This window comes from Eurytemora carolleeae, unplaced genomic scaffold, assembly GCF_000591075.1.
Source record: "Eurytemora carolleeae unplaced genomic scaffold, Eaff_2.0 scaffold215, whole genome shotgun sequence".
NCBI lineage: Eukaryota > Metazoa > Arthropoda > Copepoda > Calanoida > Temoridae > Eurytemora > Eurytemora carolleeae.
The window spans coordinates 95,788-111,475 of record NW_019396240.1 but is presented as its reverse complement, the minus strand read 5'-3'; the positions used below and the strand labels follow the sequence as shown (position 1 = coordinate 111,475).

Genomic DNA, 15,688 nt, shown 5'->3' with positions numbered 1-15,688 from the left:
GTCGCCTTTACTAAAAAATTTATTGAACTGTTATGAAATCTTTCGGTAAAATATAGATAGTTTAATCATAGTCAAGAAGCACTTCAAATATATTTGCATGCTTGACGAGTATTTTGAACTATAGTTCTACATTAGATTACGTTCGTATACGTTCATTTTAACATGTTAAGTGTTTATAGCCAAATGGTGTCATTGGTCAATGATCATCACATAGATTCAGCCTGAAAAAAAACACTTCATTTTTTAAGACAGGGTCGATTTTGAAATTTCGCAACGCCTTGGGCTTCGATTTTACCGCTATAACGTTGGCTATAACTCACTTATGCTTTTCTGTAGCTCTTGTACATGTACATTTTAGCACTATAAACCACTTGTTGTTAGCTTTAGTTTTTAAAAAGTATTTGGCAAAATTCTAATCGATTTTGCTTGCGAGCTTGAGACCTTTAAATCACTGTGTTATGTGAATAAAATATATTTCATTGGAAATAAACAGTGAACACTTATCGACACTTAGATTTTTAAAAATCATCATCGCTATTATTCTCCTGCACTGTTGTGGCAGACATCTTGACTTTTGCGGATTTCCGGTTTCTTAAACTCTCAGCCGCCATTTCGTTTACCTGAAAGGCAGAATATGTACTAAATATTAGTTTTTGATAAGATTGTGAAAAAAATTAGGGGTGGAGGTAGCTTAACTTAACTTAGCTTTTCTTTAAACAAGAATCGGTTTTTAAAAAATTTAAACATGACTTTGTTAAATAGATGAAAAAGTTAACTAAGTAATGAAAGGATAAGGAGAAAAATTCCCATATAAAAGCTTTCCTGCTTGTTTTCAAAAATTAAACCGAAAACCCCTGATGATTTTCCATATAGAAGTATAAATATTACTAACCTCAAGTTCCTCACTCTCAGCTGAATCATCATCCAGCAGCATATCACTGTCAGAGTCCAGGCTATCATCATCCACTCCACCTTTATTCATTACTTTTTAAGCTTTTTCAACCACATTTTTCAGGCTAGGCTTCTTATGTTTTGTTCAAAAGAATACGAGAATTTATTCAAAGAGTTTACAATTACTTTTTTATTTTTTAATCCAATTTTAAGTGTAAACATTTGGATTAAGTTTGGAAAGAATTATCCTATTTTCAATCTTTATTTCAAACCAATTGAGTCTCAGCAACAAACTCTGATTCCAATTCCTGTACCTTTTTCAACCCAATGTCGTAGGCCTTAGATATCTCTAAATATACATGAATTCTGTTTGTAATAGCAAAGGTTTACACCATCAGGTTACAAATATATAGGGATTAGACAATTTCAGTTAGAGCAACGACTCAATTCCTTTTCCGAACAATTTAATTGAATCGGAAAATGAATTAGAAGCCCAGTTTAAATATGACTATATGATAAAGGAGATTTTATAGAAGATTTTTTTTAGTAATTTCCCACTACGAACCAGTCATACTGCCATAAATTCGTCTATTAGCAGCTGGACCCGACGGACGATTCTTGGCGGATTTTCCAGGACGCTTTGCATTAGCAGTAGCCGGAGCTACAGGCTGAGGAGCTCCTTTTTCTTCCTCATCTTCATCATCATCATCGTCATCATCCGTATCATCCAGATCATCAAGTTCACTCTGAAGTCGCTCCGGCTCTAGAAAAAAAATTGTCAAAAATTCTTAAATTTGTGTTTCAAGTTTACCTTCCATTGATCTGAGGGTTTCATCCTGTTTCATTTTCTCCATGATCTTCCTTGTGGCAGACTGTCGTTCTTCCATCCTCTCCTGTTCTGCTCGTTCAAACTCTTCGATCTAAAATTAGTAAAATAAAGATGGGGTTTTATAGATTACATAAATTTTGTAGACTATTATGTAACTTTGTGTGCGTTATAGGCCCAATGTTTATTTGCCAAACCATTCATTGAATGGAAACCATAATATTTAATAACAAAATTGAACATCAAGTGCAATAATTTTTACTCAGGTTCACGTTTTTGAATTTTCTACCTGTTGCTCCAAGAAAGCTAGACATCTGAACCTCATCATATACTCCTCATAACACTTTCTTAAATCAACTTCAAGCTTCTCATATTCATCCATAAATGCAGGCCGAACCTTAAATAGTATTTATTTAAATTAATGTTATTTTATTTTTGATTTTGTTACCTTATATTTATTCATTTCTGTATTATCTGTATTATTTTTGTCATTTCTGTATTGGTATTTATTTAAATATTTATCAACGTTTGTACATGTTTATATCTATTCATTTTGCATTATTTTTGGTGTATTTTTGGATACATTTATTCATAATTTCTATATCTTTTCTATGTTTATATTTGTTTATTTCTGTTTTGTTTTTGTTATTTATCGCCAGGATTTAGTAGAATAGAAAGACGACTTTAACCCAATTTGATTATTTAAGATTTGTGTTGAATTTGTCAAGAAATTACGGTTAATTTGAAACATTATTGTTGATCTCTTTGTACTTTTTATGCAATCTGAGCTGAAAACTTTAGAATGGTGGATATCGAGATTAATGATTGATCCTCTCTTTTTCTTAATATCGAGACTAACCTAATCTACAATTGTATCCTAAAAAGTGTATAAAATTCAAACAATCAGAGTCGCGTATATGAAGCCGATAAATTTGAAATTTTGCGCGCCATTTAAGATTAATATACAGAAACAGGAGGAACTCACTAATTTTAAACCCCGGTTTTTGATTTTTCTCTACTATATCCAAGAAAGAACGGTTTAGAAAAAATCAAAAGTGTGTCCATTGGATACTCAGATTAAGTAATCGAGATAAGGCATATCTCATTCAAAAGTTTTCAGCTCGTTGGTTAAATCAATAATTTAACCAGTGGCTTAAACATCCACAAAATGGCACAATTAATATTTAAAATTTTCATTAGACTAGTAAAAAAACTAAAGTATAAAAGTCGTCTTCCTATTCTACAGTTTTTGGGTCCCGTTGTATTTATGCAACACTGTATTTTTTGTTTTGTTTTTTAAGATAAAAATTGTTAAGCTAATTGTTTAATACAACATACACTTCAGTTCATGCAGCAAATTTAATATTCTTTCAACATTAAATTTAGAGCTCTCAGTTTTTTTTTTTGTCAAGGAAATATCTCAATTTTTAGGTAAAAATTAAAAATGGAATGAATTGAAATCACTAAGGTTCGTTGAATTTTTACCATAATCATTACTAACCCTACCAATATTAGGTGTCAAGATTAAAATTTTTAAGTTTTAGCTAATTGTTTGATACAGCATACACAGAGTTCATGCAGGAAATTAAATATTCTTTCAACATTAAATTTGGAGCTCCGCTCTTTCTCAGAGGGGTATATATTTTCAAGAACATGTATTCTCTTTACCTACTAATATAGTTTAGTGTCAAGGAAATGCCTAAAATGTTTGAGGTAAAAATTTCAATGTATTGAAAAAAACAAAGGTTCATTGAAGTTCAACCATAATCATCACAAACCCACTAAAGCTAAGTATTAACAAATTAATAGTTTTGAAAGAATGCTAATTCTTGTGAATATATACAACCCTGACTTTTTGAATCCGTGACTAACAAAAATTCTAAATGTGAGCGGTAATAGAAGGAACGGTGTTTTATGCATTCCTTTCTGCATTTAAATCCTGGAAGAACAATAAAGATCTTCAAGCAAGAGTTATTTTCACATTAACTGAATATCCTCCTCCCTCCCTCCTCAAATTCTGAGAATAATGTTTGTGGTTTTTAGAACCAAAATTGGGAGAAACTGTCAATGAAAGAATAACAGAGAGATCTCAGCAAACAAGTTTTTTTTCTCAAAACACTCATTCAACCCAAACAAATTTTGAACAAAGTTTAGATCATCGCGTTCCATTTCTATTTTGGGATAAACTTCTTATAAGTTTAAAGTTTTTATAATGAGAGTTTTTTTCTAGGGCCAAAAAATGGCATTTTACCACTTACCGGTTACCACTGTTTGAAAATTTCCCCACTTTAATCTCTACAGGAGGGGGTTCTGTCCTCCCCTCAAGAAGAAGGGTCGACGCCCCCCCCCCCTATAGAATTAGCATCAACAACAAAAATTTGAAAAAAGTATGAATTAAATATTAATATTAAGTACTATTAGATTTTATCTAACCGAAAAAGTATCCAAGAAGTTTAATTCTAAAATGAAAATAAATTAGGTTAATCCAATCCATTAGATTAAAGAAGAAAAACGTTAAAACTTACTGAGAAACATAACATCGTATCATCATCATTTACCTTTTTTAAAGTAAGGAGTCGTTTCTGATTTCTGTCCAGTTCCACTTTCTTCTTCTCAATTTTAGCCTCAAGATTTGCCTCGTTAGAGGCCACATTCTCAATATTATGCTGAAGCTTCTTAATATCCTCCTCAACACCCTTGACAGAGAGCTTGAGGCCAGCCTCGACATCCTAAACATCATTGAAATACTTGCGTCTCTAAACCAAGGTTGTATAACAATGTAAAATCCGTATATGACGTCACTGATTATAGAGGCGAGAGTATTTTATGCTAAGGAGACAACATTTCCCGTATATGGAAAAGCATTAAGAGTAAGCAACCTTAATATACAACCTTGCTCCAAACAAACCTTTCGCGTCTGCTAAATAATCAGAGCTAGTTGTGAGCCTGAGAGGACTGAAAAGTTTTTGGGGGGAGATGGAACTACAAAATCAAAACTTTATATCCCTCATGGAAACTTTGAATTTGAGAGTTTGAATGAATTCAAAGATTTGCGTATATGGGGATGAATTTAACATCAGAAGAATACTGGACATGGATTGGGTTGAAATTAATTGATATGAATATGGATTTAGGAAATTAAATTTGTGGAACTAGGCTTTTAGGGGGCTTCACGCCCATCTTCTATTTCAACTATTCATTGTGGCTTTATCTGTGAGCATCTTCTTTTAGAAAAGTATAAAACAATATTTTAAAAAAAGTTTGCGGATTTCATAATATTTTTTCGCACATATCAAAATTTTTCAAAAATTAGATAGGCGTGCTCTGTCTTTTTTTATTTTGTTTTATCATCGTTCATGAACGGCACATTTCTTTCGGTTTTCTTAATCGTTTAAAAAAATTTAATTAGTTCGTTCTCAAAGTTTTGTTCATTTTCCATCTATTTCGTTCGTTTTCTTCCAATCGTTCACGACGAATTTCGTTCTTCAACAAAAACGATGGAGGATGCCCATCTCTCCCCCTGTAAAGGAGGGGGGATATAAACTGCCAAGACAAAATTCTAGTATTCGCCACAGACCTAAGAAAAAGATTAATAATCCCATCTATTTCAATTCTGTCGTCCAGTTTGTCTTAAACCTCATTTTTCTAATCTAATTTTAAAGAAACAATCTGCACTTCATTTTTTACACTGTTCTGAATAACTATCCCACCGATAATTCCTGCTTTTTGGAGACTTCTCTCTCTTAATATAAAGAAATAAGGATTCATGGATAAAGTTAGAAGAAGAAGAAACAACTATAATTTCTCAATATTTCTAATACCACCTGGACATGGTGTTACAACTTTTGTTTCTACATGTCACAACTCTCAATGGAAATAGGTATACATTTTTCTTGTCTGTTTCTTTGTTTATATCTTAAAAAACGTCAATTAAAACTTTTTTGAATACGACCATTAGAGAAGGTTGTTAGTCGGTCCAAATTGATAAAATTTGACCTTAAAGATTTTTATAAATCCATTAATATATACAAAAAATTTCGCAAAATTTTACAACTATAATAAAAAAGTATAAATTAAAAAATTGTCACAGTTAAAAAATATTTATAAACTTATTAAGTTATTGCAAAGAAAGTTGAGTTTTTAACATTTTGTGTTGAATATTTTGTGCAACCTTCTCATACGAACACAAAAAAATCAAACGAATTGCTGAAATAAGTGTCAAAAAATCAATCATAAAGGTAATTTTATGCTCAATAACCATCTTTTTTAATCTAAATATTTATATTTCCGGACTTAAAATTTTTACAATTTTTTTACATGCTGTTTTAAGTTTATAGCATTTTATATAAATTACATTTTAAATTACAATCTCGTAAACTAAATTGAAAGAGCTAAATTTTTTTAGTCATGAAAGGAATAAAATTCCACGAATATATGTATTGATAATACACGTCAAACTAAAGTAAAAACGTAAGATTAGAATCTTAAATGTTTTTAATTAGAACTCATCTTTTTAAAGAGCTATTGAGATGAACAAAAATATTTTTAAATTATAATATATAAAGTTTGTTTTCATCACGCTTGTGCATAAACTCAAAACTATAGAAGCTACGAGGTCACAAAGTTGTACCAGTAATGTTGCACAAATTTGACCTCCCTCAGAGCCCGCGATTTAAAAAATTTGGGAAAATGGGGCTCGGGTCTTAGCTGTCGTTGGGCCTTATTTACGGCTTGAGCTTTTGGATTCAAGCTGCATCTTATTTTCCACAGAGTTCAGTTCAACGAAACAGTTTAATATTCTATTTGGCGGATTTTCATGGTAGGAATTGACGCATTCCGGGGTTTTTTGAGAACAAGACTCGACATTGAGCCTTATTCTCTACTATAACCATCCAACGTCGGTTTTATTTTAATTGGGCCTAACTCCTTAAATCGAGCCGAAGATCTTGAAGCTGTCAATAACGTAACACAAGCAAGAGTTGGGTCGAAGATTGGGTCTTAAAGTCGGGTTTAAGGAATTACGGCTCTAGCCGAAGTTATTAAATCGTGGGCTTTGGCCAGTTAAATGTGAACATATTTCTTTAATAGTACTTTTAGTTCACCATTTTTTTTTGTTTAATCTTCCCCTTTGAAAGTCTCGAGTTAAAACTATTTGTTTTATTTATGTCATCCATACAAAATACAAATACAACTTTATATTTTCTTTCTTTTTGTAAATAAATTCTAGCATTGTGATGTCAAACCATTTATACCTTTAATCTATCACAAATATTGACAGACTTGACAATAGAAGGTTCCCTTTTTCTTTACAAATGTTTTTCTTTATTTTACTCAGTCATTTTCTTATGATATTCAAACATACTTATATATGTGAAGGAGAAAACTACAGCTATGAATTGTATATTTTCATGTAGATTTATTTTGATATTCGTTATTGTTTGTATTTAAGGAATTATATTGGTTCTTTTTTCAAGATCTTTGACCTTTTTTAACTTAACTTTCTGATAATTCAATATTGCAGATATTTTTTTTTACATGATTATTTAGCTCTTTTCTTTAAAAATGTTCCCGCTATTTATTAATTTTTGCAATTACTGAGATTACGTATATTAGTAAAGCACCCATTGATAAATTGTCAAGACGACAGTTCTTTCGATGCCTCAAAATCTCTGGGGTGAACCGTATGTATGTATATACTTTTGCAAATACAAGGCTAAAATTAAAATAAATCCAGAATGCAATCAGTTTTCTGGAAAAATGGAGTATACGTTGACAAACAGTTTTATACTTGTTACCTGTATTTCAAGATTTTTTGAGAGAACAGCTTGTCTCTTCTCTCGTAGATCAACTTCCCTTCCCAGCAGGTCGTAAAGGGTAGCTCCCTTATTAAATTAATTCTTGATATTTACTCAATTTGAAAGAAAAATATCTTTAAAATTGGGAAAAATCGATTTTCCTCAGTATTGTAAGGAATTGAGTCTCTGCCACAAAGATTTTCTAACCCCTATATCTTTACAACCCGATGTGGTAGACCTAAGATATTTCAAACTATAGATTCTGTATGTTGGATCAAATAATCTCAGTTTGAAATATCAAAGGTTTACACCATTGGGCTACAAAGCTATAGGGATTAGAAATCTGAGATTGTGGAAAAAACTTAATTCCTTTAGAAAAGAAGAAATTAGAATTAGCTCCCTGACCGAATGATTCCACGATTTTTCTAAAGTAAAAATATGATATTTTCTCAAAATTGGAAAAAATGGTATTTTCTCAGTATTGGGAGGAAGGGGAGCCAAGGAATTAAGTTATTGTCACAAACTCAAATTTTCGAATCCCGATATCTTTGCATCTTGACGGTATAAACCTTTGATATTTCAAACTTGGACGTTTTGATCTAACAGAATTCACAGTTAGAAATATTTAAAGTTTACAACATCGGGTTGTAAAGATATAGGAATTATGAAGTCAGAGTTTGTGGCAAAGACTCTATTTCTTTTGAAGAGAAGTAATAAGAATTATTTCCTTCATAGTGATCTTAGTTCCCAGTTTTCTTGTTTGTTTGAGTTCTGAGAGTTTTGATCCAATATCAAATGTTGGAAGGACGGATCCACCCTGCTCATCTTCTCCCTCGGAGAGAGTATTCGTCTTCATTGCAGAATATAACACTGCTGCCACCTGGTAACAGTAGATTTAGTCTTCGAGGAGAATTTTAAAAGTTTCTGTTCTACGTGAACAAGGAGTCTTGAAGTATTAAAAGTGAGTGACCGGCTAGACATCGTAGTTGAGCTGAGAGTGCACGGTATTACAGAGAAATTTTTCAGGATTCCCTTGAGACATGTGAGACGTTTTTACGGTGTATAAATCAGTAAGAGCGCAAATTAAATCTTTAAAATACTTCACAGCAAGATCAATGAAGATTGTTGTTAATTTAGAAATTAAGTAATTGATAACATCTTATTTAAGGGGGGTGGAGCAAAATTCATAATAATGATATTTTCTCATTTTTCAATAAACTGTGTTTTTTACCATACAGTTTCGAGCAACAATATCTGCATCAAATATATGAAAGCTTGAAGAATATTAAAGTGAGAAGAACTACTTTGTCTAGTATAGAATGAATTTTAAGAGTCGCATTCATCCATGAATAACAATAACAAAGCATTTAACTGATTTTTCTCCCTTTTTGTCACATTTCTTGTAAACTTGAAATGTGAAATATTTGAAATAACAATAGTTTTGAATATAAGAAATATACTGACTAAAATATATCTTAAGATAAACTTTATTACATGAAGAGAGTTAAAACAGAGCACAACATTATGCTGCATTGCAATTATATTGATTAGATTTGTTTTTTGTCCAGCATACAATAATATAGTAAGGAATTGAATAATGCTCCAGTCCCTTAATTAATAAACAAAAAGCTAGATCAGCATAGATTAAATATTTAGGAGGAAAAGTCCTTGTTTGATAATAGATATTGTTTATTCGTCTGATTTGTTAGTTGAAATTAAATCGAATTCCAAACCATAGATACAATTCTAAATTGTTTTTTCCTGTTCATAGTTACTGTCTCCAAAGAAAAATATGAACGGTTATGTAGAATGTAACCGTTTTTTCTCACTTTTACACAATAAATGTTTTTTGTTAATTGGAGAGTGTAATAGAATTTGAATGGTTCTACTTTCAAGAAAGAAAAAGAAAATTACTGGGCCGGGCCAGAGGGCTTAGAACTTTTGAATAAGACAGAATGAGATAAACCCGATCTTTTTTTCCCGAGAGATTTACAAATCTGTTATTTGTCAGACCTTCAGAGCTTTATAGGAGGGATTCGAATATTTAGGAGTTGAATGGTCTCTTCAGTCTTCACTAGTTACAGAAAAATCTAACTTTTGAAAGACAATCATGACCTGAGGAAGAATTTTAAATATAACCGAGCGAAATATTTTTTTTTGTATATTATGTATTAAGCTGCTGATTTAAATTATACTATTCCAATACTAAGTATATATCATCAAAACTGTTAGATAAAAACTGAAATGAAAAGCATTGTGAAGAAGCAAAGAATCCGAAAAATAATTTCTAAGCCACAACTTCAATATAATAATTAATAAATGGGATGATCTCATGATTTAAAAGGTGAATGTATGAAAAGTAGGAAATTTTTATGAACTTTTCTGCAAATATTACAAGCCTACAAACCTTTTCTTTTAAACAAAACTTTTTTCTTCATTTTTATTTTTATTTTTTTTTATTCTGTTTGCCACTTTGCTTTTCATCCTGATCCTAAGGAAGTTTTGTGCAGGATATACAGGGTGTCCCACATCAAATTAGACCTCGTCAATGGGTCTAAATTACGATTGGGGGACAAATCAGAAAATTTAAGCAGAATGAATTCTTTTGAAAAATTAAATAAGGCTAATAGAAATAATTTTTTGCAAAAAATGCTAGATTTTTCGAGTATTATGTGCGTATTTAGGTGTTAAAGATTGGAGATAATCTAATATGATATGGGACGCTCTGTAGTAAATTATATCTATAATGGCGTTAAACTGACCCTCGGAACCATTAAATAAACTAAATTAAAAACACACACTCAGAAACCTAAAATATCTGTTAGAATAAAAACAAAAACTAAAATTGATAATTTTTTGGACCCAGCCATTCCCCTTTGCATCAGTGAAATATATGGTTTCCAAGGGGTTTAAAGGTCCCAACGGGTGCGGAGTCCCCACCGCCCCCCCCCCACGGAAAGAAAAAATGTTAAGCTCCGGGGCCCCGTGGACAAATTCTGATTTTAAAATCGTTTTTCTTTTCATTTTTCATTATAAGCTAAGAGAATAACAAAAAATTCAGTAAAATTTGTTTGAAAGTCAAAGTTCAAAAGTTCAAGAATTATTTGAATTTTGAAGATCTTATTTGTAACATAACATGTTTACCGTGACACACTGTAGACTCAATCTAACTTTACAAGATAAGTTTATGAGTGTGTAAAGTTGGCGCAGAAAATAATAATGGAACTTGATTTTTCAATACTTGATGTGCTAATATTATGCAGATTAATCTAATAATCCCTCCCGCCCAAGGAAGATATACCAGGAATTCTATAAATCAAATATCTGAAGGATCCCGGGAGGAATTTTTAAACACGCTTTTAGTGTTATAAACATACTCCTGATGTAACAGAAATTAGTAAACACAAACACCCTTTTAGCATTTTTATTCAATATAATTTAACACCTAAAACAAAAGTACTTTTGCTTTCCTGCCCCCCCCCCCTCCTAAAAGGAAAGGTGTTTTGCCTCTACATTGTTTCTGAGCTGGGAACTTTTGTATTTATCTCCTTCTGATCAAAGCTCCCTTCATTCAACCCGGACTCATTAAAGCTCCCTTCAACCCCTGACTAGGAGACCGAATAATGGTCAAGTTAATCTGTAGATTAACAAAATATCCACAATATAAGACTTAAGTTCCCACCTCTTCCGTTGTATTTTCATGAACTTTTCTTACTTTTATAAGTTCCTTGACTGCATATCCGTCTGATTGATAGAGTTTCTTCGGGTTGAGTTTAATATGTGCCTTGCTGGCCATAAACTGGACAACTGTTCTAATCAGGATTACACGATCCTAAATGTAGATTTAAATAACATTTAACACAAGCTGGCATATAAACTTTAAATATATACAAACATACAAATCTTTTCCCCCAACCCTCTCAATTTTGTTACCCCAATCTGTACATTTGCCTAAAGTTTTTAAAGTTGAGAGAAAATTTTAAACCATTAAAAAAATTGGGTGGAAGGGAAGTAAAAACTGAGGGTCATAGCATTGAACAATTTACCCGTCACTTTTTGCTTTTTCTAAAGAACTTAAGATAAATTATTAATTGGAAATTACGAAAATAATATCCATACATGATACATAATGTTCTACAAAAGAAAAATCTCAAAAATAGTAGAATTATCCAAAAATACTTTAATCTAAGTTAATACATAAATTTTGAAATAATAAAAATTTTTGTTTTCATTTTTCCCCGACCTGCTCCGAGTCTAGTTCCGTGGGTAGATCAGCGGAGGGTTCGAACCTCTTCACCAACCAGAGGAGCATCTCCGCCACCAGGGGGAAGTTTGGTTGCCTGAAGTTCTCCAGGGAGATGAGGCGAGGGTATCCCAGGGCCCTCATCATCTCAGTCAGGTTCCGCAGGTCTTTAAAGGACATTTTATCTTTTCAGATCTCAAATTATTTTCAAAATTCCTTTAAAGTTCAATATTTCTAATTCATGTTAATGTTTAGACAATTTTGAAGCATTTTGTGCAATTAGGTTGGTCTATCTACACATTACTTGTAAACATGAAAATTGAAAAGAGATACAAAATAAATAAAGCAACACCGCAACAACCCCCCCCCCATCCCCACCTTCAAGCTACTTTCAAGGGGGTTAATTTTGCCCTCAAAATTATCAAATTATAGTTTAAGCCTAATCTGTCAGATTGATAAACCACTAACTCTGATAAGATCCCTAACCTTCTAAACTTGTGGTCTACAGCTTCCACTACAGGGGGACACATTAAATATGAGACTTAAGAGACGAAGAAACAAAGTTGTTCAGACTTATTTCCTAAACTAATCCTATGAGTTTACAATTATCTGTAAACTTATTTATTTTTTGACAAAACATGTAATATACCATTCAACGATTAAACTCAAAGATCTTAAGAGTTGCAGGTCGTCATTGAAGTCGCATTATCTGTTGTTAACCCTGTTAAAGGAATCTCAAGCAAATTATTTCCAAAATCTTGAGTTATTTGAATTTATATATACACATATACATATCTAAATTAACTGGAAACCTTAATATTTTCATCAAGTTTCTCATTCTTCATTCCTCTAATCCTTATCTTGGATATAAATCCGTTCTTAATCCTTCATTCCTCTAATCCTTATCTTGGATATAAATCCGTTCTTAATCCTTCATTCCTCTAATCCTTATCTTGGATATAAATCCGTTCTTAATCCTTCATTCCTCTAATCCTTATCTCGGATATAAATCCGTTCTTTATCCTTCATTCCTTTAATTCTTATCTTGGATATAAATCCGTTCTTTATCCTTCATTCCTCTAATCCTTATCTTGGATATAAATCCGTTCTTTATCCTTCATTCCTCTAATCCTTATCTTGGATATAAATCCGTTCTTTATCCTTCATTTTTCTAATCCTTATTTTGTTTATTAATCTGTTCTTTATCCTCAATTTCTCTAATCCTTATCTTGGATATTAATCCGTTCTTTATCCTTCATTTTTCTAATCCTTATCTTGGATATAAATCCGTTCTTTATCATTTATTCCTCCAATCCTTATCTTGGATATAAATCCGTTCTTTTTTCCTCAATTCCTCTAATCCTTATCTTGGATATTAATCCGTTCATTTATCCTTCATTCCTCAAATCCACTTATCCGTTCTTTTTATCTCAATTTGTTAATCCTAATCTTGGATCTTTATCTTTTTGGTTTGTATGCTTCCTTTGTCTAGACTGAATATCACTAAGCTCTTCTGAATATTAATTAATTAATTAATCCGTAGAGTTTGGCGAGGAATTAGCCAACTTTACTTAAGCCATATTCTTAGTCTGACACCAACTTTAGCAACTCATCAATTAAGGGATAAATGTTTTTCTCTAATACAAAAAATAGCACATTTTTAAGTTTGCCCTATTTCTCAATTTGATGTATTATACTTTTGGTTAAATGCTTTTTTAATTTTCGAAGAAACTTATTTCGCAGATATGTTCTTGATTTCACAGATCAATCTAAGTAAGTTTGCTAAGAAAATGAAGGAAAAGAAAACGTTAGATTGAGGAAAGACATGTAATGAACCTTGTATTCACAACTAAACTTTCGATAAAAAAAAATGTGTGTGTGTATAGAATAGTTTCTTGTTAATACTGGATTTGATTAAGGTTGTTGAAGAGCTGTATCTGTGTAGTTTCTAGTTCCTACCTGAGTTGCATACCAACAAATCAACCCGGAGCTTTCTAAACCTTTCCTGTACCTCATACATTCCACTCTCCTTCTGTATACCTTATATTTACTTGTTACCCTCCCCCCCTCTCATTTTCATGAACCCCCGTGTCAGTTTTGGATTCTATATCCAATACTTTTCTTTTTATGTTTTTATACAAATCATTTTTTTACCTTCTTTCTTTCCGAATTTTATTTAGTGCTAGCAGGTTCTCTTTCACAGGAACTTTGCCTCTAACTACAAGTTTCTAAGCCTTTGCCACCTAATTGTGTATCATATGACGGTTAAGTTTGCCTATATTCAAACCGATATTAGATTGCAAATAAATAGGAATTAGAAAATTAGAGTAAGTAATCTGTTGCATCTGAATTAATGATAAGAAGCGCAAAGAAAATTTCAACACTTTTATTTCTAATTTGAATCTAGACAGTATTAAAAGTAGCAGGGCGTAACTATACATTATTTTCTCGAATAAATTAAGTTGTTTATAACTATAGTAAATACAATGAAGGATTAAGGAAGTTGAATCTTCCTGTCAGCAATATCCAACCCACTGTCATACTCAAGTAACCATCAACCTTCCTCTCCCCCTCCCCTTGATCACTGTAAAGAATAATCAATCTCTACCACACTTATATCCCTCTCCCCCTCCTCTTCTACCGAATGGGTGCACACACATATATTCCACTGCTACTGATGGATTATCAATCCTTACTCCGTCTTCTTTTTCCTCCTGGCTTCAAATGGACTCTCTTAACATACGCACACTCACGAACACACACCCCGGTAATGTATGCAATGAAAAAACATTCATCTATGGCTGATGGGATAAACAGTGTTTAGAGTTAACCTCGGCCAGGATATTGAGGCCAGATCGAGGATATTATTTAGATGGGTAAAGAAGAGGTTTAGAGGAGGGTTGATAAATGGTTCTGTTTTCAACCAAATATCTTGAATATCTTACCTTGTCCTGAACCTAGGACTTTTACACACATATTCCAGTTGGAATATAAACCCAGGTTTTGTGCAGACATCATGATTCAGATTTATAAGAAATTATCAGCAGAATTTTTTAAAGACCCTTTCCAATAAACATGGGAATTCAGTGACGAATCTGTAATCTGTAATCTGCTATGTTCACATTTAGTTTTTTTTTATGTTTTGACTGCATACGGTTGTACTTAGTAAAACAAGAAAATTGCAGAATACAAACAGAGTAAACTTGTCCGTCTTCACTGTTTATCCATGCGGAGACGTTATAGACACACCTTTACAGTCATTCACCGTTTTCATAAAATAAACCCTAGCTGCAGACATAATAATATTATGGCTTTTGAAATTAGATATTACAATGCTAATTCATAACAAAGACGATATCGAATTGGTCACTGAATTCCCATGTTTTTTGGGACACCCTATATGTTGAAATCCATGTTTAGATTTCAAGAAAAACCAGAGCCCAAAGATTATTATCTTTCAGATAGAAGAATTCAATTACTGGGATTCATTAATGGCACTATGTAGACAAAGGGTTAATTAAATTAACTTGAAGTGTTACATACACGATTCACAACGGTACCCTTCAGCCTTTTATCGGATTAACAAGATGTGAATTCTCTCATTTTTCTTTCTTGTTTCTGCAGCAGCATATATCCACAAGTCATTTTTACAGAAATTAATAAATTTAATGACAGAAAAAACAACAAGGATAACTTTATTCATGGAACGAGCAGTTTCTCTTTAAATTGTGGGTCACAATCCCTTTTTAGAAAATATTAAAATATGTTGATGGGTTTCATAGATATTATATTTATTATCTAACAAACATGTTTGATTGATTGTACTCAGTTTGTCTAGCTTTAAAACCTTTTAAGATGTTTATTTTCAACCCTAAGAACATTTTTAGACTTTTTTATCTAATAAGGAACCGAAAGTTCTACATTTAGTATATA

At 31.9% G+C, this 15,688-nt stretch overlaps 1 protein-coding gene across 1 annotated transcript; it reads right to left on the bottom strand.

Moving 5' to 3' along the window:
- Positions 1-456: 456 nt before the first annotated feature.
- LOC111699106 (clusterin-associated protein 1) lies at positions 457-11,947 on the bottom strand. Its single transcript, XM_023469678.1, has 10 exons — positions 11,756-11,947; positions 11,228-11,344; positions 8,240-8,392; positions 7,513-7,599; positions 4,276-4,446; positions 2,007-2,114; positions 1,703-1,811; positions 1,457-1,654; positions 893-972; positions 457-620 (listed from the first exon to the last, which is right to left on the bottom strand). Exons 1-10 carry the CDS (start codon positions 11,933-11,935, stop codon positions 519-521), a joined length of 1,305 nt encoding a protein of 434 aa, XP_023325446.1. The 5' UTR covers positions 11,936-11,947; the 3' UTR covers positions 457-518.
- Positions 11,948-15,688: the final 3,741 nt, after the last annotated feature.